The sequence below is a fragment of the Eriocheir sinensis genome, chromosome 58, assembly GCF_024679095.1.
Source record: "Eriocheir sinensis breed Jianghai 21 chromosome 58, ASM2467909v1, whole genome shotgun sequence".
Classification (NCBI taxonomy): Eukaryota; Metazoa; Arthropoda; class Malacostraca; order Decapoda; family Varunidae; genus Eriocheir; species Eriocheir sinensis.
Genome location: NC_066566.1, coordinates 3,756,657 through 3,782,017, shown reverse-complemented (window position 1 = coordinate 3,782,017; position 25,361 = coordinate 3,756,657). Strand labels below are relative to the sequence as shown.

Here is a 25,361-nt window from a genome sequence, read left to right as displayed (position 1 = left end):
TCGGTGCTCATCTCCATACCATTGACCCTTGACCCTGTGGTTTTAGGAACCTATCACCCCGAGACACAGAGCCAGTGTGATATCCAGGTTACCGCAGTTTACCTTCCCCAGATTTCCCCAGGTACTCATTCATCCCCCAGCCCGTATGGAAGGATGAACAGCTGGGTGGGCCTCGCTAAAACGTTGAGTCCCTCCCTTTGAACGTTTGCCGTGGTCCAGTTTTCTGTGAGGGGATGTAAACAGTAAACAATACCGAGGACTGAGAACCCTTGACTGTCCTGCCAGGGTGTGGGGCTGACTCTCGACTCAGGCCTTGGGGACCCTCAACGCCACCAGCTGGGGGTGAGTGTAGGCAGACCAAAGTTAAATGAGTCATAAAATGCACCGAAAAGGCAATCTTATGGCCGTTATTCCTGTAGAGTCGAGGGGCGGCGGCTGTGGTGGTAATGGTCGGTGCCCTTTAACTCCACTGTGGCTGACGAAAGGCAGCTGTAACAGGAAGGCTTTGCTGTGTATGGGGCAGTGAGGGTTGTAGGGATATGTAGCGGAGACAAATGATGTGCTAACTCCACGAAAGATCAAAAAAATCTTAACAGGAGGTTAGGGTCTCTCTCTCTCTCTCTCTCTCTCTCTCTCTCTCTCTCTCTCACACACACACACTAAAAAAAAAATGAAAAACTTTGTAAGGTTATAATGTTATAAAGTCTAATGCTGAGTTTTGGCATTTGTCAGTAAGTAGTTCATATAGCTGTCCTTTTAGCATTATTTTTGTCCAGAATTACTCTGAATTACATTTAAATCTGATTGATATATAATTGTTGTATTCACATCTCATATTTGATACTTATTTGTATTTTTAGTAGTTGTAATCCATATCCATCAAGATAGTTTTAAAGTTTTCTTAAAGCATTGCATTCAGTTTATGCACCCTATTCTCACCTCCTTACATCCCCACCACATGCTTCTCCCTCATTAAATTTATCATTACCTTGCAGAGCTTTGAAACCATTAGCAACATCAGGCTCAGCCTTTCTTGGGTTGCCAAACCACTACAAGTCTAGAACAATGGACACCAGCCGTAAGGAACCTGAGGCTGGGGCTCCCTCTGCTCACACCCAGCCTCCAGATGCCCTGCCCAGGAACCTTTTGGATGACGAAGAAAGACTCAGCAGTTTTGACTCCCCCAAACATGGCCCGACACTGTCCACCAGCACCAGCAGCTTTGAGGCTCTTGACCCACATGACCCCAACCTGAGTCACCTCGCTTCCCTCATGTTCTCCCACACTTCAAATTACCTTCAGGTCTGTTTAGAAGTTTGATTATGAGGCAAACAAAATGACATAAAACAACATGACTCTGATTTCAATGTTTGACTTTGTCACATAAATACACAAGCTTGACATTGCATATAAGTAAATGGTCTGTCTCACCATTTATCCAGTTTTGCATTTGGCATAATACAACAGTCATTCTCAGATTTCCAGATTGTTAGGAAGTACAAGACCTTTGATTTTAATTCCTCATGGAAACATGGGAGCTACCTCAGCACATCAGTGATTATCAGATTATCTTTCAATTAATTCATTATTGTATAGTGAAGTTTTACTTTGATAATCCCAACCTTGCAATCTCTGCAAGAAAAAATGGTTTGTGTTATAATATATTTTTCTCAAACTATATATACTTCATTTTCAGGCAGTAGAACACAAATAAATTATTTATATATGTACCACAGTAATTTTATTGTTTGCAAGCAATGACTTGCAAATCATCATGTTTAAACCAAACTGTCAGTTAGTCCTTAGTAATAATATGTACATTTTCAGGGGGAGCTGTCAGCTGTGCTGGAGGACTACACACTGCTGGAGCAAATGAACCGTGCGACCATCACCAAGTATGCCGACATGCGGCAGATCGGAGGCAGTGTGAGTCGTGCGCTGAAGGACCTAAATGAGAAGTACCTGGCGCTGCAGCCGTACCTTGACCAGATTGACCAAATTGAAGACAGTGTAACCAAGTTGGAAGCCGCAGCATATAAACTAGATGCTTATTCTAAAAGATTAGAAACAAAGTTTAAATCCCTGGAGAAAAAGTAAAAAAACTAATTATAGTGTATAATCATGTCGGAGATTAATATAATTCTATCTAATTTATTTACTCTGTGATGCTTTATGACAATTTACCTCCATTTTTAATTTCTTTGACTAGTCTTAAGGCATACCTAGATTAAGTGTGATGTCTATGAGAATGAAGTGATGCATAGAAGTGAATGCATGGGACCCATATGCCTCAACGATATGTGTTTATGAAATATAGACCCAAGTGAGTGTATTGGTTGTGCTCCAAAGAGGATCCTTTCCCTATTCTTGTCTTATCACAACAAGACCCAATCATCTGAACATGTGACCAGGAAGTTTCAAGATCAAATCCATAGCATATACACCAGTTTCTCATTATATGTGCATTCAGTAAATGCACACTCATGTGGAAAGTTTATCCAAAGTCTAATATAATGAGATGTATTTGAAGCTAGAGGTACAATAATGTCTGTAATTCACAATGTTTAAATCAGCCTCTGGGAACAGGCATGATCTGAAATATGAGTATTATTCTTTTTTGCACTCTTCCTTTTTTATTTTATCACATAACATGTAGACAGCTGGGTTTTAGGATGAAGCAATCATTCCTCCATTATCCCAACACTCAGCAGTCTGTTATCCTCCCTCCTTTCTGCAGTGGTAACTGGCAGTGCTATAAACATATTATATTTAGACATGGGTTTAGGGGAAGCTATCGTACTAAGTGAGATTTCTCATAATTTGTGGGGTGCCTGATGTTTTCCCTCAAAAATAAAAAAGCAATTTAAAAATCACCCTTGCTATAGAAATATTGTCATCGCAGTTTTCCTCTTTAAAGTTTGATAATATTGTAATTATAGTCTCTAGTGACTTGGTTTTGTCATCTTAATTAGGTTGTTTACACCCTCACCATTTGGTCACTCAAGTGTAACTTCAAAGACTAGGTATTTGGAGGCTAGAGAGCTTGGCGACAGGATGGACTGACAAACCAAGTAAGAAAGCAGGCTGTGACAGCACCGAGGGCATGAAGGGGGGTGGGGGGGGGGTAAGCCTCCCAAAAAATCCTCTCAGCCCCCTCCCATCAATTGTGAAATAACTTATTGTTCCTTTCTCTTGGTTCAACCTCAGCTTTTTGCACCAAGGAAGCTTCCCCTAAGCCTCTCCTATTAATATCAAAATAGTCCTGGAGGTGCCACTGGGAACAAATTTGAGTTTCACAGGTCACTTGTATGTGACAGGTCAGCTAAAGGATTACTCATGGATCTTTTATCATGAGAACAATAAAATAATATCACTATCATTCTGTTGCCTTGCCTTTATTATTTAACCAACACTTTTTTTTTTATTGCGCCGTAGGTCTTCTTTCCGGGGGGCCGCCTGTCGGCCCAAGGTTTCTCAGGCCTGGGGGCTGATGGTCGGGCTCAGGCTTTCTTCCAGGTGGGGCCCCGCGGGCCAGCCCGTTCTGGGCGCAGGCGAGTGTTATAGTGGCGCTATCTTGCATATTGCAATATGCCCCGCTGAACTGCCTGCTTCGGCTTTTGGACGGCTTCCTCGAGTCTCGAGTCCGGTGTGGTTCAGGGTTTCATGTAGTTTTAAGCCACTACTCGGCGACGAAAAATCCGAAAGTGGTAGTGTGAGGATTCGAAACCCGCGTCGTCCATCACGCGTGCGGCGAATGGGTCCATATCACTTCATCACGGCTACTTAAAAGTTGAAACAGTTGATTCTAATATTCATCTCTGGCCACGATTACAATATATGCCTCCTCAACCTCTACATATGATATAGAGGTTGGAGAGCACAACCCCTAGTCGATATTCTTAGACAAAAAAATAAAAGATAAGTGCGTTATCATTTTTTTTTCACGTTCATGCCAAACTACCACCAGGGTGAAAACTGTCCACGGAAGGGCCAACAACTGCGAAAGCCTTGTTAAATGAGTATGCTTGAGCGCCGAAATTTTTCATATGGCCCTTTAAAATTACCCCTCGACCCCCTCATAATGAAAATCGTAGCCTAATGTCGTGACAGCCTGAAGCAGCTATGCAGACAGCGACCCAAATGGCTGATAAGTAGGCAGAATGGGAATTAAGAGCACTGGTCACGGTTAATTCGATTCCCATCCACGACAAAGCTTATTTTCCATCTATCTCGGGGTTCGGGGGTGTATGAGTTTCTCGATCTTGTGTTTCATCATATATAGAAGCTTGCAACGTCCACAGGAAAGCCCGTACGCCTAAATCCATATATAGGGTGGCAATTAAGACACGCATATAACGATTGCTTTAGTGTGACCTCCAAATGACTACCTCTATGGCCGTTAGGTTTGACATGTAGGGATGAATATAATAATTTGATGCTTCAGTGTGATAAAACAAAGCTCTAAAGAAATGGCCTGCATGGGTGAATTTGGGCAAAGTTGTGAAAATGAGGGAATGATTGATTGATAATGAGATTGCTCTAAAAGGTGTTGGGGGGGGATGGGGGGTAAAGTTGATTGATTAATTGATAGTTTAATTATTGTTGCAGGTGATAGGTATTTTTTTTTTTTTTCATTCCTGGTGGTATAAGAGGTCCAAGTAAATGAGGGAAAAGCTGACAAAAGCTATAATCACAGTAGGCTATTGTAGGGACTCTAGCTAGGCCTATATAGGGAAAACCTCTCGACCAAGCCCAAGCCCAAGCAATGCGTCACCTCCCTCCTTGCCCCTCCCCCTCCCTCCTCCTCCTTCCCCGGCAAGCATCAGCTGTGTGAGTCCGTGACCGTGAACCCAAGAACAACATGGCTGCTCTCAAACCCACCACCGTACTGCGCCTCCGTTCTCCCTTGGCACTGTAAGTCATGACAGCCCTAAACACCACTGGACGCCACTAGGGAATCCGTGTGCGTCTCTGTGCTGGAGTGTGTAGGAGTGTTACTGGCGGGGAGGGAGAGGGTGTGGGGTGTGGCGCTATCAGCCGGCTTGTTGGGTTTCCTTTGTTGTGTGTGTGTGTGTGCTAACCATCCCTGCCTCGCCCCGCCCCGCAGGTGTGTGAGGACCATGACGAAGGGTGACCCGGGCTCGGGGGCCGGCCAGGGCGGCGGCTCCGGCGGCACCATCCGGGACGCTGGCGGCGCCTTCGGCAAGAGGGAGGCGGCCCAGGAGGAGCAGTACTTCAGGAAGCGGGTGAGGGGCGCGGCCGAGGGTGGAGGTTGAGGTGATATACAGAATTTCACCCACCTCACTCCCGTGTTTCTTACAGCCTATGGCGTGCTCAATATCATAGATAACGGTTTCCATCAAAAATTAGTTTCTGAGGTTTTAACAACTATTCTAACATGGGCTGGGTTACATGACCTGGAGAAAGGGTCAAGATAGCAGTGGCCCAGGCTTGAAGGGCTGTCTGCATAGGCCAAGGTTGTGTGGTGGAAGGCAGCAAGACTGGAAGAGAGAACCACTGGTTGTTGAATAACAGTAAATTAACGCAATAAAAACTGGCTAATGTGGCTACATAACTGGAGCAGAGCTCATCATCCTTCTGTATTGGCACCAATACTTTTATTATAATACTGTGACCTTGGATTGGAGTGAGTAGCCAGCATGCCAGGGATGTGTGAGGCTGGAGCCACTGTTGACAGTAGCCTGTCAGAAGTGTCACCCCATGACAGCAGTATGGCAGAGTTTTTTTTTTTTTTTTTTTTTTTGTGGTGAAAAATTTAGACAATTTAGCTAGGCTGTTAGTTATTATTCTCAAGTCTTGACAGTTGACACAGCCAGATGGCTGAATATATCATATTACCTTCTATATTTTTTTCTGAAGCAAAACTTTTTTTCTAATTAGAGTAGTGGCACTGTAGCCACAGTAGCAATCTTTTAAGGTTTTCAAATATCAATCTTGTGTGAGCTCTACCTCCTCGTCATGAAAATGTTGTACCTAATAAATAATTATTTACCAGTAGTTAATGCAAGTGATCTAATTTTGGGGGGTGACCCATCCATTTAATTTTGCTTTGCTTGTCCATATCACACATCCTGTATCCCAGTGCACACTTGGATCTCCTTTGGTAAAGATTCGTTTTAGGTCCGTGCCAGTATCTCATAATCTACTTTATGAAACATCACTATCTCTTCATATATCTTTTCTACAAAACTTCAACAGTCATGGAAATGCTTTGAAAATCCAATTCAAGGACTTTTTTTTTTACTCTTGAAAATAGGGAATAATGTTTACGCAAGCACGTCGCCTCCTCTGGCGGCGGCCGTGGTGATGCTGCAGCCGCCGCAGCTGTAAAATAGCTCGCACAGGGTTTAGGGTTGGGGAGCATATTTAACCCGTACGATCTGATCAGTGATCCGGCTAAATCATGTTACAAAATTGAATGGAAACATTTTTATCATCAATATACTTATTATGCATATACTGGTAAAATATTTTCGCTTCTCAGAGACGATGTTCTGCTGTTAGACTGTCTGTATATGTTGTGTGTATTTGTGCATGATAAGAATTTTCAGTATGTGATGAATTTTACCACACAAAATGAAGTACCAGTGTAAGCATTTTGACAGAAGCGCATTTGTGGTGCACTGCTAAAGATCCTGTCACCCGGTATTTTACGGGTTAAACTACTCCAACCGAACTTCACGACCTACTAACGGGGGGGCTGTGCCCCCCCCCCCACATGTATATGTGACTTATTTCAGCAAGGAGGTATTTCTCGCAACACCGGCTGCAGCGTCACCGCTGCCATCACCAGAGGAGGCGACGCGCTTGCGTAAACATTATTCCCTATTTTCAAGAGTAAAAAAAAAGTCCTTGAATTGGATTTTCAAAGCATTTCCATGACTGTTGAAGGTTTGTAGAAAAGATATATGAAGAGCTACTCATGTTTCATAAAGTAAATTATGAGATACTGGCACGGACCTAAAACGAATCTTAACCTCTCCTTTTTATGCATTATAATGTGTCAATGTACTTTATTTGTCAATTTTGCCACATTTTATTACAATCCTGCATTTCATAATTCTTGAGGGGTATCTAATAACGAGGAGAGAGTATTAGAAGTAATAAATCAATCTTCTCTCCAGGAACGAGAACAACTTGAGAAGATGAGGAAAGGCCTAAAGCAGGAAGTGGAATTCCACAAGAAGCAGATCAAGGCCCATGAAGAGGCCCTCAAGAGGCACAAGGAGCGTCTTGGTGACCTTGACTAAGCCATCAAATGTCATTATACCGGCTGATGCCGATGCCTGGCCTTCATGGCACTCTTTTATATTGCATCCAAGTTCCTGGCTGCGGCAAGAATTATGGGCATTCGGTGCTGACTAGACGTTACTTAATTTAAGATATCAAATTCCAATGTGATCTGTATATATCCTACCCTAAAGAGGGAGGCATGTGACTTACTTTGATACGCAGTTGCAAATAAACTTGAGTTGTGAAATTTATTTTTAAATCCTTCTCAACAATTAGTAAAGAGGATTTTAAACTTTATCACTCTAGAGGTGGTATAATGGAGTCAGCTACATTTGAGAAATGCAAAGTGCACATTACCAGTGAATCATACTCCTGAGCAAACATATATACACACACAAAGATAATATTATGTATATACACTATGAAAATGAGACAGAAGTTGATTTGATTGGGGTATGTTGTCATGCTGCCACTGCAACAGATGGAGGAAAAATCTATATATAAAGTATACACCCAAGGAGTGATCAACATCAATAATATAAAGAAGACTTACAAAATTTGTTTTCTAACAATTCATTTAATAAATGTTACAAAAATTGGTAAGTGTACATTGAATAGTAGACATTGATAGAGGTAAGTACATGTAAATTGGATATTAGGTCATCATTGTTCAAAATTCAGGGCATGAACTTCCGTTTCTTCGAACTCCTAGAATGCTCAGCATTAGGGATGTCTCTCTTCAGAGTCCAACAGTAATCAGCCATCATGACTGCATCCCAGCATCCCTGATACCTGGTCTCCATCTCTTTCATGTCCTGATGGAATCTCTTCCCCTGCTTGTCGCTCATTGATTCCAGATTCTCAGGAAACCAATCCATATGTGAGAATAAGTAATGCATTTTTGCATCCGAGGTTTCTGAAAGCAGCCAGTATATTGGTGACAAGTTTTGCGTAGTTCCTGGACTTATTGTTGCCAATAAAGTTTTTCATGACAAAAACAAATCCCTTCTATGCTTCTAGTTCCACTTCGTTCATTGAGTTTTCAAACTCTGGATCTCTGATGAGCTGACGGAGTTGAGGACCATCAAAGATGCCAGTTTTCAACTTCTCTATGGTCAATCCTGGAAAAGCGTGGCACAAGTGAAGCAGCCATCATCCTTGTCCAGAGCTTCGGTGAACTGTTTGATCAAGCTGTGCTTGATGTGCAGCGGTGGGAAGAGTATCCTGTCTCTTTCCACCAGAGGGTTGTTAATGATGTTCCTTGCTCTGCAAGGCACCAATTCCTCCTGTACAGGCCAGTCCTTCTTTGTGTAATGCTGAGCTGTGTCCCTACTATCCCACATGCACAAAAAGCACAGGTACTTGGTGAACCCAGACTGTTGTCCCAACAAAATACAAAAAATACCAATTAGTCAAAAATTGGTGCATGTAAACTCTTCAGAATTAATTTATATAAAGAAATAAGAAAGAATTTTGCCTCATATAAATAGAAAATACCCGTATGTGTAAAAAAAATAAAACTTATAAAATATCATGTGGTGATGCAGCACATCAAAATTGTCCTAAATCAGCTAAAAAAAAAAAAAAAAAAAAAAAAAAACAAACGATAAATTTGTTGTTGGCCAGTGTTATCACTAGTTTGAATGAACTTCAAGCCATGCAGATACATAGGTGCATCTTGTTCAGAAACTAAGGTCTTTTGTGAGAGAATTTTGGGAATAATCAGATTTTCATGACCATGTGGCTCAGTGGTCAGAGTGCAGGGGTGGGTGATCAAGATTAGACTTGCTTTCAAGTCCCTCCTGTCATGACAAGCTGATACTTTTCAACCATTGCTGAAGACAACCCACATGATGTCCATATGAACACCTGTCAACTCAAGACTAGTGAAACTTTCAAGAGGATCAAGTGGAATTTAAGGGGCAGCATGAGCTAAACAGGAATGGCACCACTATTGAATACTTGTCTGTGCCACCAACAAGCTGGGGCTGACCACCATGCTCCATTGAAAAAGCCGACTGGTGATGTGGACCAAGCATAAAAAAGCTTACCCTCCTGTGTTAGGGCACATTGGAATGTCAGTACTAAACAAAAAGATATTAAGTATAGCTGGGATTTTTCAGCCGCTGCCGAGTGGCTTAAAACTACCCACATGCTGTCCAGAAGACCACCTATCAACCCGGACTGTAGATTCTAGGATTAAAGATGAGCTCCGGGAGGGCAGCATGAGCCAATTCAAGATGGCACCACTATAAACACTCGCCTGTGCCAGAACGGGCTGGGCCAACCATCAGGAAGAAGCCTTGGACCGACCATCAGGAATTCAGGATCCACCGGGAAAAAGCCTACTGGCGCAATAGGCCACGACGTAAAAAAAAAAAAAAAATAAATAAATAAATAAATTACACAACGCTGACCCAGCCTTGCCTCCTTTTCCATACCCGTGGAAGCTGACTGGTTGGAGTTAGGAGTCAATGTCACCTTGGAGTGAGGGTGACGGATAGGCTCCTAGGCCAATTTAGCATATGATGACTACAGTACATAGTCTTTCAATCTTGAGTTTGCTACCAACTGGAGGTCTTTGGGATGATTTGGAAAGATGGACAGTCAACTTGGGGACTTCTCAAACTCAATGTGAGGGGCAGCACTGTGCCATCCAGTTCCTTGGTGTGAATGTGATGGATATACAATACCTCATTTGTTTCTTTAAATGGACTGCAGGGAGTTCTACATTTCATTTAAATAATTTTGTATGAAGATATAGCAAAGAAAGCATTGCTCACCTATATTTTTTGCAAAAATTTAGACATAGATGAGGTGTGTATTAGTACGTAGTTACAAATGTGTATGAGGTAAGTGTCATTTACGCTCACGTCCCTCGTCGCGCATAGTCCCCCCTCGCATGTCTCAGGGGTTGCCAGCACTCGTCTAAATCCCATTCATTGACCGCTGCCACAGCCATACAAATAAGTTCAGAACGTCTTGGTTTTCAAAGTCCTATGCACTTCAATATTCCAAAGGCACCGAGGTAGTTTTTCCAATTCTGAGACTCAATTTCTTGGTCAACCAGTCGCCTGACAATGGCTCTCCAACCCTGGGATCGCTTTTCTCGGGTTAGAAACACTTGTAATGGCACTCATCAACTTCCTGCTTACAGAACATGTCACTCTTTCCTCACCCAGCAACAAAGATGAAAGCTACTAAATATATAATAGGAATTTCAACCACCTGAACATTTCCACGTGCCCCTTTGCTGTAGCAGATTTATGGAGGATTGGGACACATTGGTATGCCCAACTCAGTTTTGGCCACGGTGGCACTTAATAACTTTAGGAGCTAAGTGCCTCGTCCTCCTGTAACATCATTTATAACTATTCCTAAAGGCCAAGTTTAGGGACCAATGTGTACGTAGAATACTAATTTTATCAGAGCTCAATTTAATTTGTCCCTCGGATACTCCATAACCATTGAGGTGTTGACTGTTGCACCAGTATATAGTTCTACAGTATTACTTTTCCTCTATGCAACTCAAATTCTCCAAAACAAATTTCATTCTATTGTCTGCAGCAAAGTCAATCCAATTTTACTGATTTGTGGTAACTACTGCAATCTACTTCCTACTTCATGTACTAATGGTTCCAGCAAGTACTAAGCCCCCACAGTCATAGAGAGGTGCGCTTTTAGAACCCGTATTACTTATGGAAAAACACCTATTTTCACACATACCTCACAGGTGATACATAGACAAGGCTGTTGCAGAGGATATGAAATTACTGTGGGTAGCTTGTATTTTTTTTATTAAACCTCTATTTTGCCTTTGATGCTGCTTTCTGGGCCTTGAGAACCTTGACGACAATCTTCTGTTCCTCGATCAAGAAAGCCCTCACAACTCTGCCGAAGGAGAGGAAGTTGATATTAGTGCTATTGTGTTGTACTGTAGTGTTGGCAGCAAAGTATATGCCATGAATTGTTCGAGAAACTTGAAAGATGCTTATATATGATAATTCATTTTCAGAAATCAATTTGTCCATCAATATGTTAATGAATTCTATGCCAATTGTAACTGTAGTACTAACACTACATATACTTTATAAACCCTGATCCAGTGTATCTGAGGTTCTTCATAATCCTCCATTAAACTAACAAATATTGATCACACACACAAGTAGTTAAATACAGTTTGCATGTTTGTTTTTAAGTTCTGTACAATTTCTAGGGTCTAAAGTTAAAAGAAAATATGTAGTCAAAAGGGTGAGGACAATTCTGATCAATGGAAAACCTTAATCCTTTAGTCCTAAATATCTTAAATGGCAAATGTTATTACGGCAGTGACGAGGTGTTAGTACAGCCATGGCCAGGCAGCCACTTACCGTTCACGGACACACTTGTGGCAGAGGTTGCCGCCATACGCCCGAGTGACTCTCTTAACTCGCTTAGACAGTCGGTGCAGCTTGTGGGGACGAGCTACCACGATACCCGGGAGACGTCTCTTGCAGTTGCCACATGCTGGGGCCTTGCCGGGCTTCTTCTTGTAGTGGTACACCAGACGGCCTCCAGGAGTCTTTACACTGAGAAAAAATTCACATTGAAATAACAACGAAATATAATAGGCCAATTAGCAAAGTAATGGTTATGGTTTTGTGATACCAACAATAAAGATTATCTTATCTTCCCAGGACCAAAAAACTTTTGGGGAAAGTCTCTCAACCTAACGTATCATGTAGTTAGGGACGTTAAAGGGGTGACCTTGGTAGGTTGATATAAACAGGCCTCATTGTGAGAATAGGAAAAGAACAGTAGCAATGGCATATGTTTCCTCAATCATGAGAATTTCTATCTAACAATGGAGAGTTTACATTGTTATTTACTACCTTTTGTTATTCTACCCTCTGTCTGCTGTTAATGTACTCCATCCAACCCCCCAAATATTTAAATTTAATCTTTTCATTGGCTTCTTAGTCTGCCCTGCCTTCTCTTATGACTTACAGTATCATAACCAATGTGGTCAAACATTAAATATTGTCAGAGCTGCTTACTCTATGCAAAGCTAAAGTACTTTCAGTGGATTACTGAATCTGAGGCTAGGACATAAATGAAATACCGAAAGTGATGGGTGAAGAACAGAATGGACTCAGAAAAGACAGGAGAAACATGGATATTATCGATGTGGTGAATGAGCTACTTGGAAAAGCAAGGATGGATGACAAGAAGTATTATTTTGCCCATTTTAGACACAGAGGATGAAGAAGACAAGACAGCAAATAAAAAGTTTGGTAATGAGGTGCTGAGCATTCTTTTATAGACAGATGATATGGTGGTGATGAATAAAGACTATGAGGAGTGAGTGAAAATTATGTATGTGCTGTCTATGTATGAAAGTGATTTTGATATGAAGTTCATTGCTTGTAGGGAATGGAGAGGTTGAGGATGGCAATAGAATCTGACAATCAATGGGAGAAGCAGGAGCTAAATTTTATCTACAGCCATAATAATATCAACCACACACATACAAACACACGTCTCACACATACACAGACACACACGTGGAATATAGCGCCAGTCGAGTGTTAGAAACATTCACGGTTGGCATAAATTATAGGATGAGCCTGACCACTATAAGATCGGGGTAAAAACCGGAGTTTGGGCAGTCAGCACACCAACCACACTAGACCTAGTCAGCCAAAATCTGTGGCTCTCTAACACTAATCTAGCCTGAGGTTAATAATAATAAAATTTATAATACCTAGCAATTGTAACCTAATCTAACCTAACCACTCTAACACCCCCATTATTTTAACCCCTAAAGGGCAGGTGACGTTTTTTTCCCAGTGCCTTTTTCCGCTAGAATTTTGAAGTAAGCTATAAAATTCACTATAAACTTCATGAGTTGTGTACGGTACCCATACTTTCTACACTTTACTACTTTCCTGTTTCTTTTAACACGAGAAAAGTGATCCCAGGGTTGGAGAGAACCATTGTCAGGCGACTGGTTGACCAAAAAATCGAGTCTCTCAGAATTGGAAAAACAGTACCTCAGCACCTTTGGAATATTGGAGCACAAAGTACTGTGAAAACCAAAACATTCTAAACCTATTTGTATGGCTGTGGCAGTGGTTAATAAATTAGATTTAGCTGAGCGCTGGCAACCCCTGGGACGTGCGAGAGGGGACTATGCGCAACGAGGCAAGACAAGGGACGTGAGCATAAATGACATGTTGCATGTACACGTATTTGTAACTAATATACACCTCATCTATGTCTTATTTTTTTTAGTTTATCAATTATTTATAAATACTACGTGCTACAAGACAGAGCAAAACGAGTGACGTGGGCGAAATGAATGACGTGGGGATAGTGTTGCCATATATTACATGATCCTGTCCTATTTTCAGCCATCTAGACCATACTGGCGAGGTTTCTGTATGCGTTAAAAATCGCGCTCAATGGACTGTATTGGCTATACAGGCAGCGCCACATGTGACCATTCAGTAAACTGTCAAAGCAGTACTTTCCATAGAACTCAAGTTATGTACTAGTGCGCGTCTGAGGCTGCCTCCAGGATACAAGGCCTTGGTGCCACCACCGCTCCAAGCTAACGACTGCACACACTTTACTCCTATCCAATTTCCTGACTCGACTATTTGACATGGAGAAAAACTGAAATCGGGTAGGAGTGAAGTGTGTACAATCATCGGCTTGGGGCGATGGCAGCATCATGGCTGTGTATCCCTGAGACAGCCTCAAACGCACCCTAGTCTATAATTTGAACTCTATGGAAAGGACAGCTTGGAGTTGAGTGGCCACATGTGGCGCTGCCTGTATAGCCAATATGGTCCATTGAGGATTGTTGTCTCTCCTGGGCAAGCCTCAATTGAGGCCTGTTGCCGTTCTCGGGTTACATATTCCTCTTATGAGAAATAAAAAAATTAAAAAATGCCCTTGTTAAAACCAATACCTCACTAAATAATAAACAATAAGTATAGTTAAATAAACGAGGGCTGGGAAAACACATGATCTGCCACTCTATACACTTTTCTACTTCCCAATATCTTACTAATAAAATGGCACTCGGGCAAAATAAAAGTAGCATTACTATTACCATTACCTTACTAAATATATAAACAATAAGTATAAAAATAAATAAATGAGGGCTGGGAAAACGCATGATCTGCCACTCTATACACTTTCCTACTTCCCAATATCTTTAATAAAATAGCACTCGGGTGAAATAAAACTAGCATTACTATTACCATTACCTAAATATATAAACAATAAGTATAAAAAAACAATAAACGAGAGCTGGGCTAACACATGACCTGCCAGACTCTATACGCTTTCCTACTTCCCAATATCTTTAATAAAATAGCACTCGGGTGAAATAAAACTAGCATTACTATTACCATTACCTAAATATATAAACAATAAGTATAAAAAATAAATATAAACGAGAGCTGGGAAAACGCATGACCTGCCAGACTCTATACACTACTTCCCAATATCTTTAATAAAATAGCACTTGAGCAAAATAAAACTAGCATTACTATTACCATTACCTAAATATATAAACAACATTACTATTACCATTACCTAAATATATAAACAACAAGTATAGAAAATAAAAAATAAACGAGAGCTGGGCTAACACATGACCTCCCAGACTACATACCCTCCTACCTCCCTATTCCTTACTTATAATATATCACTTAAATAAAAGTAGCCTTACTACCACCATTACCTTACTAATTAATAAAGTAAAGCCTCGCCATCACACTTACATCTTCCTCCTGTTGCTGGCGGTGTTGTAGGACAGCCGCCGTCGGTACGTGAGCCTCACCATTTTGACCTGAAATAACATGGATAATATTACTTCACCGCCCACTGCCGCGCCGCCCTAGGGAGTCCATGGCGGCGGCTCTTGAAGGAGACCCGCGCCATGGAGGAGGAGGGAAGGATGGCGGGGATATTGAGGGATAAATAAAGGGAGCCATCACACGCACCTACGGGAGCTGGCGCTGGCTTGAGGGAAGGGAGGGTCAGGTGTGCCAACCCTACCGAGGATGTCAACAAAGCCCATGGTAATAGATTTTGTGCTAGAAATAATAGATAGTTGTGCTAATAGGTGATAGTATAGATAAAATAAAGTCACGGTGTTATAAATAATAGGAAGTTATGGTGATGGAAACGCTGAAAGTGATAAAATATAGGAGTTCCCAAAAGTCATGATATTAGACATTTTGACTTAAATGATCTCTCTATATTTAATTTACTTTACTTATCATCTATATATATCCATGATTGCTATCCTTAACGACCTATTCCTTGTAAAACCTGCGTTGACTCAGGAGGAGACAGGCATGCCAACCGTAACGGGCGACACAGAACCAAATGATTATAATCGTAATAATAACTTGAATACTCTCTTGATATACTATTTATGCGCTGATAATCAACATATATCCATAATTGCTATCCTTAACAACCGATTCACTATATATAGGCCTGTTTATTATGGACAGTAGCAAAAGGCAATAAGGCTCATTGATGAACTTTATACATGTTATTATAATGTCTTGTCTGGGGGTTGGGATGGCATGACGTCTCATCTCCCTTGATATAATTCTCTTTGCAACTATAAACTTCAATCAATCAATCAATAAATTAAGGTTTGCATATGGAGGGTTCGCGACAATCCGCCTGCCTTGTTTACATTCCTCGCTGCCAGGGTTGTCAAATTATCGTATTCATCGCATTGCATTTTCATAGTTTCTGACCGAGATAACTGTAGCAAAAAACAAAGAAGCATTAATAAATAAGAGCTTTAACGATGACTTTAATTTTCCATCGTTATTTGTGTAGGTGCGAGAGTCTGTGGGTTAAAAATGATGAATACAAAGTGGTGAATACGACAATCTGGCAACGATGCTCGCTGCTCACCTCAACGTTACCATATTGTCGTACTCAGCCCCTTATTTTTACCGATTTCTGACCCAAAAAACTATCTCCTGCCCCAATAACGAGATTCATTCATAGTTATCGTTACAATAGTTAATTCCTGATCTTTCTTCGGATTAGTTACAAGTCAGAAACCGGTAAATACTATGCTTTGAGTACGATAATCTGGCATTCTTCCCTTCCCTTCCCTCGCCTGAACGGGGCCGCTGAAGTCTTGCGGGAATCTTGCCTGCCAGCGTCTGTACAATGTTTCAGCCTAGACCTTGTGGCTGTAAGGGCCAGAGGACATGCCTGGTGTGCGAGAAGGATATGGTGGGCCAGGAGACGGCCTGCTGGGTCACACCGAGGGAGAAGGTATATACTTTTGAGGATTTCTATTTTATCATGGTCTATCATTTGCAACGTTTCTATTTCCATAACATCCTAATATTTGTATCAGCATGGCTATTTTATCTATACTATCATCTATTAGCAGTCTCAATGGCCCCCTAGACAATTTTGGTTGCGAGGGCCGAGTATTGGCTAACACTAATACCTTTCATAATTTCTAGTATTATATCTATTATCATGGCCTGTGACTTTGCTTGGGAAGGGGGCACTCTGAAAATCATGGCTGTATTTTGAGGGCACACCGTGAAAAGGATTCCACTTGCTTTGTGGTTGAGCTAGAAGTGCGGACAAAACTCTAGAATTACACCCAGTGCCCTTTTGGAAGTTTATACTCTTCATTGACAGATCATGACATGCTTTTCATATGTATTTATCCCAGTTTCTGATAAATTCCAAGTGTGTTAACTTTTTCCTATACTTTAATTGCTTTCCACTGTTAGAATTCTTTTTAGTAATGAAAGCAGCTCAAAGGCAGACAAAAAGCCTCGGTAAATCTTAAGAATAGCGGGTCCTAGTGGGTGCGCATTTAGGGCACGGTGTGGTGGTAACTACAACATTTCTAGCACGTACGTCGGGGGTTTGACAAGCGGACAGTCGTGTTTATTTATTTTTTTATTTTTATATATATATTTTTTTTTTACAACAAAGGAGGCAGCTCAAGGGCACACAAAAAAAGAAAACAATAATAAAAAAAAAAGCCCGCTACTCGCTGCCACAAGGTGTGTATTTTTCCGTGCAGGGCCTTCCCTTTCTTCACTCCAGAGCTCGCAGTTTCATCACCCATCGCCTTAGAAGAAATCGTGAGGCCAGCGTGGAAAAATACACCCCTTGTGACATACGCCTGTCCGCTTGTCAAAACCCCATTGTACATGCAAGAAATGTTGTAATTACCACCACACCACACCGTAAATGTGCACCCTCTAGGAGCCGCTATTCTTAAGATTTACCAAAGCCTCAAAGTGCTGCTTCTGTAAAAGAAAATAGAATTGGATGGACAAAGAGAAGTTCAGTTTCTAATTATCTTACATGATGGATGAAATTCACTTGACTATAGTAACTCTAAGCAGGTGTGAATTCCTGTACGTATTCAGACATCAAGAAAAGGTCTATTCTTTGTCCCAACCTTTACCTTACTTTCTGCTTCAGGAGTGTGCCTATGTGTACTGCCCAGAATGTGACTTGGCTTGGCCGGGGTGGGACACCAAACAATGGAAGTGTCACCCAAACCACCAGGGAGAGGGAATACCGTAAGTTACAACAAGTATGATTTGTGAGCGTCCTGTCAAAAATAAGTACAGTCGTCCCTCAAATAGTACCTACGACTTGAACTCTTTCAAGAGGAGGGTATCAGGACACCTCTCCTCCCGAAACTGACCTATCTTTCGCCTCTTTTTTGATTTTTTTTTTAGAGCAGCGAGTTTTTTGCTTTTTTTTAATGTTTACTTTTTTTTTTGCCCTTCTGCTGTCTTTTGCTGTAGGTTCCAATAATTCGGTTTTGGTTTTATGTGGATTTTCTAAGAAGATTTTTTAGGATTTTTAAATTTCCCAACGAGCAGGAAATTTAAAAATCCTAAAAGATCTTCTATGACAATCCGTATAAAACCGAAACAGAACTATTGGAAACCGTACTATTTGAGGGACGACTGCATCTTATTCTTATCCTAAGCATTTTGTGCCGCTGAACTGAAAATCATTCCTGGTTTTGTCTTAAAATGAAGCTTTTTAGAGTGCATAAAATGTTATGTATAGTCGTTGGGTTGTACTGTTTTACATTACTGAACTATATAATGGAAATATTAATAAAAAAAAAAAAAAAAAAAAAAATAAAATTTTGGCTTTTTTAGCCTGATTTAAATAAAATTAAAAAAAAAAGAAAAACTGAGTTCTTTAAAACTTTTAAAACCATTTTTTTAAAAAAAAAAAAAAAAACAATAAAAATGTTCTTAGGACACAATTGTTAAAATTTGTGCAAATTAAAAAGCAATTTTAAGTAGGGTGATTATTTTAATTTCAACACTTCACTATCCATCCAACAAAACAAAGTAAAAGGTCTCACAATAAAATAATAAATAAAATAATAAAATTTAATAACAAAAACAGAACAGAAAACCAAGACCCCAGATTTTGAAAATCACAATTAACACACAAAAAAAAATCAATACAGAACACAAAATAAACAAGGAGTCTGCAGGCTGACAGCGGCAGCGATTGGGTCAAAAGTTTCTTCTTTGCATCCGCATCATCACATCCATGATACTAATGTGCTGGGTGGTGGCGGCGCGACTGTCGAGGGAGCAGTGCAACCTTCTTCTTCTCTCTTGAGTGTCGTCCGCCCACCCGAGCAGAGAGCAGGGATCAGGTATATTCGTAAATTTAACCAGTTTGTCGTGGATGCTGAAGGAGATGATATATCATCTTAGTGTCCGCTTTCCTCTTGTTCTGAAGCGAAACTTGGTCCGTCCGGTCCCAGAAGTTGCCACAGCTTGTTGCCGCAGCCAAGCAGCGGCCCGTAAATGAATGGCTGGGCTGGGTTTGGGAGCTTTGGTGGACAAGATGTGAGCCATGGTCATTCCAGCTTTGATCCCGCTGCTTGCTTGTCCATATCGTATCCCACCCTCCACTCGGCTCGCTGTTTCCCTTTTGTCTTTTGAGGGACCTGCAGATCTCGTGTCGTGTCTGTCACAAGTGCAACAACCTCAGCACCCAGTCGGAGTCGTCTCTTCTCTTCTCAGGGATCCCTCAACTAGCTCCTTGAAGTGAAGTTTGCTGGGGGCTGCTGAAGGATACAGCCATGGATGAAGGGGTTGGGAGGCCGTGGAGACCGGGCGCTCTCTCATCTTCTCCAACTCCAGAAGGGCACACAGGAGAGCTCATAGATGGAGATGATGGTGCGAGGTCCAGACTGCGACAATCACCTTCTTCCCTCCGATTGCAACTTTGGCTTTTGCTTAGCGTTTTTTTGAATGTCTTGGTAGGCGAATGATGAAGGACTTCCATGGACTTTGCTGCAGTCCTGATCCTTCTCCCTCTTTGCTTCAAGGAGAGCCTTCCTTCCCTCCCCTCGTCCTCCCTTGTCCGTCCACCATCATCTGGAGCAACCAACCTCTTTGGTCATCTCGTGTGTCTTCTTACGTGACTGGGGCTGCTGTCCTTGGTTTGAAACTATTAGTTAACTAATAGGTGGTGTGCACGAGAGTAACTTCACCATCACAGCTGGGTTACTGTCGGGGTGGAGGGCCTGAGCTTGAACTTGATGAGTTGTGCACGCCACCTATACAGTCCAGCGAATACAGTGCTGATGGATGTATTTTTAACTCTTTACAAACTTTGTAATCTCTAGACAAGATTCTGTTATTGTTTAATATATTATTTTATTAACTGATCTTGTAATTACATATGAATAAGTAAGATTGGCCCAGATATAAAGGTCAAAGAAATCAGCTGCTTTTGTTACTTAAGGAAGCAAAATTAAGTAAATATTTGATACAGCTGAAAGATTATTTCTATTCTTTGGCAACTGTCTAAATAGACCCTAAGAATCTCCTATTAATGTGTAATATATTCTCAGCTTTCCAGGAGTAAAAATCATACAAGATTTCATATCTGAAGAAGAAGAAAGAGACCTCATGAACTCCATTGATGAAGTACCCTGGGATCTGTCTCAGAGTGGCAGAAGGAAGCAGGTAAAAACTATTAATATCTCTGGGGGAAATAAAGTAATCTCAACGCCATACAACTCAGAATATGAATCTATTAAGGTTATGAAAGATCCTAACTACCATCTCCCATAAGAAACTGCCTTGAGGAAAATTCCATATTATAAACACGAGCTGAATACCCTGCTGCAGACTCATGCTGGACTACCATCAGTTTAGGTTTCTTCAGAAAACATCAGCACTTTAGAAACATGACTGTCAATGAAACCCATTCTTCTCCCCCCTCTTGTGTTAGTTCACATTGTGGTAGTGTGTTCTTTTGACATATTTATATCCTCTGCAGAACTATGGGCCAAAATGCAACTTCAAGAAGAGGCGAGTGAAAGCAGACACTTTCTCAGGCTACCCAGCCTTCACAAAATATCTACAAGAGCGCTTCAACTCGGTTGATGTTCTCCAGGGTTTCCAGACAGTGGAGCAGTGTTCCCTCGAGTACTCTCCTGAGAGAGGTGCATCCATTGATCCACACGTTGATGACTGCTGGATTTGGGGTGAAAGGATACCTACAGTTAGTCTTCTAATTGACTCCACCCTCACCTTAAGAAAATTTAGTGGTCCTGAAACAAAGTACAATTTAATAGATCGAAAAAGCTATCCTTCAGTCGTGGGAGTTAATGGTAATGTTAGAGGAGATGAGGAAATCAGAAGGGAATTTGAAAAAATTCACGAAGAGACAGATAATGACCAGGAAAGTGAAAATTCTCAAGATAAACACGCCAGCACGTCACTGGCAACAGGATTTGTTGAGCCAAGTCTTGTGCGCATACCCATGCCGCAGCGCTCCCTCCTCGTGTTGTATGGACCTCCTCGCTACGATTGGGAACATGGAATATTGAGGGAGGACATTCCGTCCCGGAGAGTGTGCATCACTTACAGAGAATTAACGCCCACCTACCTCCCCTGTGGTCCCAAGGCAGACATAGGTGAGACCATCCTGCAGGCTGGGAAGGTGTTCTGGGACCACCACCGCCACTACTCACTGGATCGGGAAGTTGGTGCTAAGGCGTGACAAAGGTAATACTGTACCTTCATGGAGTGCCCTGAGACAATTGGAAATAAGAATCATGGCACCACACAACTATGTCTGTGCCCAGAGAAGTGTGAAAACTTTATTATGGCCTTTGATTGGCATTGGGAAGCAGGAGCCCCTTGCCCACTACACTCTTGGTGCAGACTTCCCTGTGTGACATAATATAGGAGGTCAACACTTCTAACTTGTTTCCTTAAAATCTTGCTTTGGGAACTGGATTCTGCACCAGGTCAAGATCTGGTGCATTAAAACAGTGGAGCAGTGATGATAACGGTTAAGCAATATATACAATTTAATAGAATATGCGTATATACAATAAAATTTTAAACATTGGTTAATGATTTTCTACACTGAAGAGTTGAAACTTGAAACCTTTCAAATATAATATGTGAAGATGCAGGTGCCATGCAATCCACCAAGCAGAAATGGCTGGCCAGGGCACACAAGTTTTATAGTAGTATGTGAATGCAGTATGCAAAGGTAAGAATATCTGTAGGAAAAAGTATGAAAATGAGGAATCACAAAACGTAACACTGAAATGAATTTGAAGCCTTTAAAATTCTGGAGAAATTTATATACGTGTGTCATCCTTAACTGGAAAGAGGTGGGTTATCTGTGTGAAGTGTGAAGCACAGAAGTACAACGAAGAACAGGTGCTGGGGCTATATAATCCCTGATGCAGGAGGAGGTATTCAGTGAGAGTACCTGTACATACCAACCTTGCCACAAAAATATAGTTAAACTTTTTCCCCACTTGATTTGCAATGACAATGAAATATCCATGTATAAAAAATGCAAATTTATTACAACCTGATCTTTAGTCCTGCCATCTCTAACTGTTCATAAATTTACAGGAAATGTTTTGTTTTGTTTTTCATTCAAAGGCAAACTTACAGTAGACAGGGTATGAGAAAAGTTATTGAAATTGGAAGGCATCAATTAGTGAATCCTCATTCAGGAGAAACTAGAGAAAAATTATACTACTGTTAACCTAAAATAATAAGAATCCTGCAGAGGTACTGATATATAGTAACCACATATATTATTTTTTTTAAAGAAAAGGAAATTAGGAAGACCAACAAAGTATAAAAATAACTACTGAAAAATAAAATTGGCAAAAAATGAAAATTGCTCAATGGGAAACAATGCTGAGCCTTCAAGTTGACTTTACATGTAATTTCTTTATTGCCACAGCCACAAGTATTTCCTGCCTTATAAAGTTTAATTCACTACATATAATCCATGAGAACTGCACGATATCATTACAATATTTGGTTAATTTTTATACGTAAATTCTCACTACATGACCAAAGGAGATGAGTTGGTCCAAAACATTGACACGTTTTATTTCCTTTCCTTCAAGAGCTAGTAAGGAATGAAACTACACTGCTAGAAATGTACACTGATTATACTTTATTGGCTGAATCCAAATGACCAAGCACCATCCAGTACTTAATTTTTTTTTTCTCTGCATTTCTTGTGTGTATTGGACCATACAACTTCATAGGTACTCATTATTCTCATCTGATAAATATTTATGCCATCTGATATACATTTACACCATGATCTGATACTTATGAGTGAAGTGAAGTGGCTCCAGCTTCTTGTCCATGCATGTCACAGAGTTACAGGACCATGGACAGCCAGCCCGCGATCAACAGCATTCCTCCATAGGGTGTGTACTGCCTGACATTCTTGGATCCAGTCAGTGCATAGAAGTAACATGTGCCACAAAAAATAACTGTACCAGTGACTATCAGTGACCCAGCCTGGAAGCAAAGAAGTTTATATTTGTTGAAGATTGGTTTCTATGGTAAGAACTTTACACACGTTTGCAAATTTTTCATAAAAAAGGACACTGTAAACTGTACTTAAAACATCTTAACAGTAGAATCATTCATAAAGTAAAACCACACTTAATGTCCTTCATATACTGAATAATATGAGATCAGTAGCTATGCCCCAAAATCATAAGATTTACTCACAAGCTTGGGTCTCCTGCACAAGGGTACACCAAGCAGAGCCAAGGTGTGCAGGAAGTGGTACCTATTGGCTGTCTCGTACACCTGCTTCAGCTCCTCTGGGTAGTCTCGGCGATAAAAAACTGTGGACCCAAGTTGAACTTTAAGCAGTGAAACAAGCTTAACATTTTAATTATTTAGCATTCTACCCACATAATGAACAGACTGAAATAACATTCAACTGCACCAAAAGATTATACTGTCACTACAGACCATGAGCACCATAAGCTCCAAGAGCAACAGCCGAGGCGCCTGAGATGCCTGCGAGACGGACGAACCAGCGCGCGTAGGAAGGGATGTTCAGCATGTTCACCTTCTCAGTCACTTCCTTGACCACCTGGTGACTGTGACTGCCACTCTGGAAAGTTATGGCCATGTAATGATGATGAGGATGATGGTGGTATACATTTAAACTTTACATAATCCATCCTTTACTACTACTGATATCACTGCTGTTACTAATAATACTTATAATGATAATGCTACTACTTCTACTACTGCTACATTAAAAAAATGACTTATGACCTACAAGAATATACTGATATATGGGAGTAGTTTCTATATAAGGTAGTTATTTTGGTATGAAAGTTTAAAAGTATAGTAAAACGAAAGGCACATGAGCTATGCCCCCCCCCCCCACACACACACATTTAGCCATTTCCTGAAGAAAGATGAATAGTACAATAATATTTATAAAAAAAATGGTATCAATCTCCAGGGCATGCTGAGTGCTAAAATAGATAAATACCCAGTAACTATTTATAACATTGCCTGTCTCACAATAGTAAGTCTGGATTTTTTTAAATAACAATTCCTTGGAGAAATCAGTAGTTTTCTAAATTTCACTCACCCTCCCCAAAACTAGTGATTTCCACAGAGAAATAACAAATTAATAGCAAACAACAAAACTCACCAAAATAAACTGTTTTCAAAATATCCAGATGATTATAAACAAGCACTTGAACCCTCACAAGATCATGGGGATGGCAAATTCATCTGCCGCTGGAGTTGAGTCAATGATTTGACTGCCATATTGAAAATGACACATTGCCAAACATACCACAAGTATTTATCATAAATAATGAAGCTGAACAAATCTGACCAAACTTAACATCGCCTCCTAGTGGGGAGAGGACTCTACCGTTTACCACTGATGAGGTTTCAGGCCCCGGTCCGCCGCCATAGCCATAGCTCTGCCTCCCCTCAATCCCCCCTCAGTAATAATCTAACCAGACCTAACATGTCATGAGGAGGGTGATCTTCCCCGCCCTTCAAACCCGTTCAAAAGCCATTTCCTTGGGCAATGGTCATTTAGAAGGATGGGTACGAGAGATAAACTGTATGACAAGATTCCTCGGAGGTGTCAAACGCGGCAGTGCTACCATTTACCGTTTACCGTTGATGAGGTTTCAGGCCCCGGTCCACCGCCATAGCAGCGCTCCACAGGGCCGCTAACATTCTAACAGTAATATTAGCACCTAAAGTTGTCCTCAATCCTCATATTTGTGTAGTCGTAGGATTTAGCGAATAAGAATAAGAGGAGGAGGACCTAAGAAGCGATACAAAGCGTTACAGGTCAAAAGAAGAAGTGAATGCTACGGGTGCAAAACTAGAGAAATAACGAACACCCTCACGACACTTGAAAGGAGCCACCCCCGGGACCTACCCTGTGGTGGTTGCCGCCCCACACCAGGTCCCCGAGCTTCTTGGGGCACCTGGCCACCTCCCGGGTCACAGGGTTGTTCCAGAGCCACGAGTACCCGTCCCCCACCATCACCCCGCCGCTGCCTCACCCTCGCACGGGATTCTCAGGTGCTGTCTGCGGGTGTTCAGGTGCTCGCCGCCCTCAGGAGCCCTCTGCCTCACCGTCCTGGGCGTGACACTGTGGTGGCTGCAAGGGAAGGCGTTTTTTCATGCACCGCGGCCAAGGTTACATGACGAGACACCAAAAATCTTGATCTTGATGTCACAGTTGCCATGAGATTTCTCCCAGAGCCC

General features: G+C 41.3%; 5 protein-coding genes across 5 annotated transcripts; 3 read left to right on the top strand and 2 right to left on the bottom strand.

Moving 5' to 3' along the window:
- The first annotated feature begins 56 nt into the window (after nt 1-56).
- On the top strand, nt 57-3,379 carry LOC126985062 (biogenesis of lysosome-related organelles complex 1 subunit 2-like). The gene is made up of 3 exons (XM_050839402.1): nt 57-342; nt 996-1,302; nt 1,828-3,379. The coding sequence occupies exons 2-3, from the start codon at nt 1,066-1,068 to the stop codon at nt 2,095-2,097; spliced, it is 507 nt and encodes a 168-aa protein (XP_050695359.1). The 5' UTR covers nt 57-342; nt 996-1,065; the 3' UTR covers nt 2,098-3,379.
- Nucleotides 3,380-4,755: 1,376 nt separating this feature from the next.
- LOC126985060 (ATPase inhibitor mai-2, mitochondrial-like) lies at nt 4,756-7,501 on the top strand. Its single transcript, XM_050839398.1, has 3 exons — nt 4,756-4,914; nt 5,108-5,246; nt 7,146-7,501. Exons 1-3 carry the CDS (start codon nt 4,862-4,864, stop codon nt 7,269-7,271), a joined length of 318 nt encoding a protein of 105 aa, XP_050695355.1. The 5' UTR covers nt 4,756-4,861; the 3' UTR covers nt 7,272-7,501.
- Nucleotides 7,502-11,034: 3,533 nt separating this feature from the next.
- On the bottom strand, nt 11,035-15,323 carry LOC126985059 (60S ribosomal protein L34-like). The gene is made up of 4 exons (XM_050839397.1): nt 15,252-15,323; nt 15,030-15,097; nt 11,625-11,822; nt 11,035-11,145 (listed from the first exon to the last, which is right to left on the bottom strand). Exons 2-4 carry the CDS (start codon nt 15,089-15,091, stop codon nt 11,061-11,063), a joined length of 345 nt encoding a protein of 114 aa, XP_050695354.1. The 5' UTR covers nt 15,092-15,097; nt 15,252-15,323; the 3' UTR covers nt 11,035-11,060.
- A 1,072-nt stretch (nt 15,324-16,395) lies between these two features.
- Nucleotides 16,396-22,257, top strand: LOC126985057 (alpha-ketoglutarate-dependent dioxygenase alkB homolog 4-like). Its single transcript, XM_050839395.1, has 4 exons — nt 16,396-16,560; nt 17,743-17,843; nt 20,165-20,279; nt 20,596-22,257. The coding sequence occupies exons 1-4, from the start codon at nt 16,453-16,455 to the stop codon at nt 21,319-21,321; spliced, it is 1,050 nt and encodes a 349-aa protein (XP_050695352.1). The 5' UTR covers nt 16,396-16,452; the 3' UTR covers nt 21,322-22,257.
- LOC126985058 (transmembrane protein 256 homolog) lies at nt 22,127-25,344 on the bottom strand. Its single transcript, XM_050839396.1, has 4 exons — nt 25,030-25,344; nt 23,577-23,721; nt 23,328-23,446; nt 22,127-23,111 (listed from the first exon to the last, which is right to left on the bottom strand). The coding sequence occupies exons 1-4, from the start codon at nt 25,135-25,137 to the stop codon at nt 22,968-22,970; spliced, it is 516 nt and encodes a 171-aa protein (XP_050695353.1). The 5' UTR covers nt 25,138-25,344; the 3' UTR covers nt 22,127-22,967.
- Nucleotides 25,345-25,361: the final 17 nt, after the last annotated feature.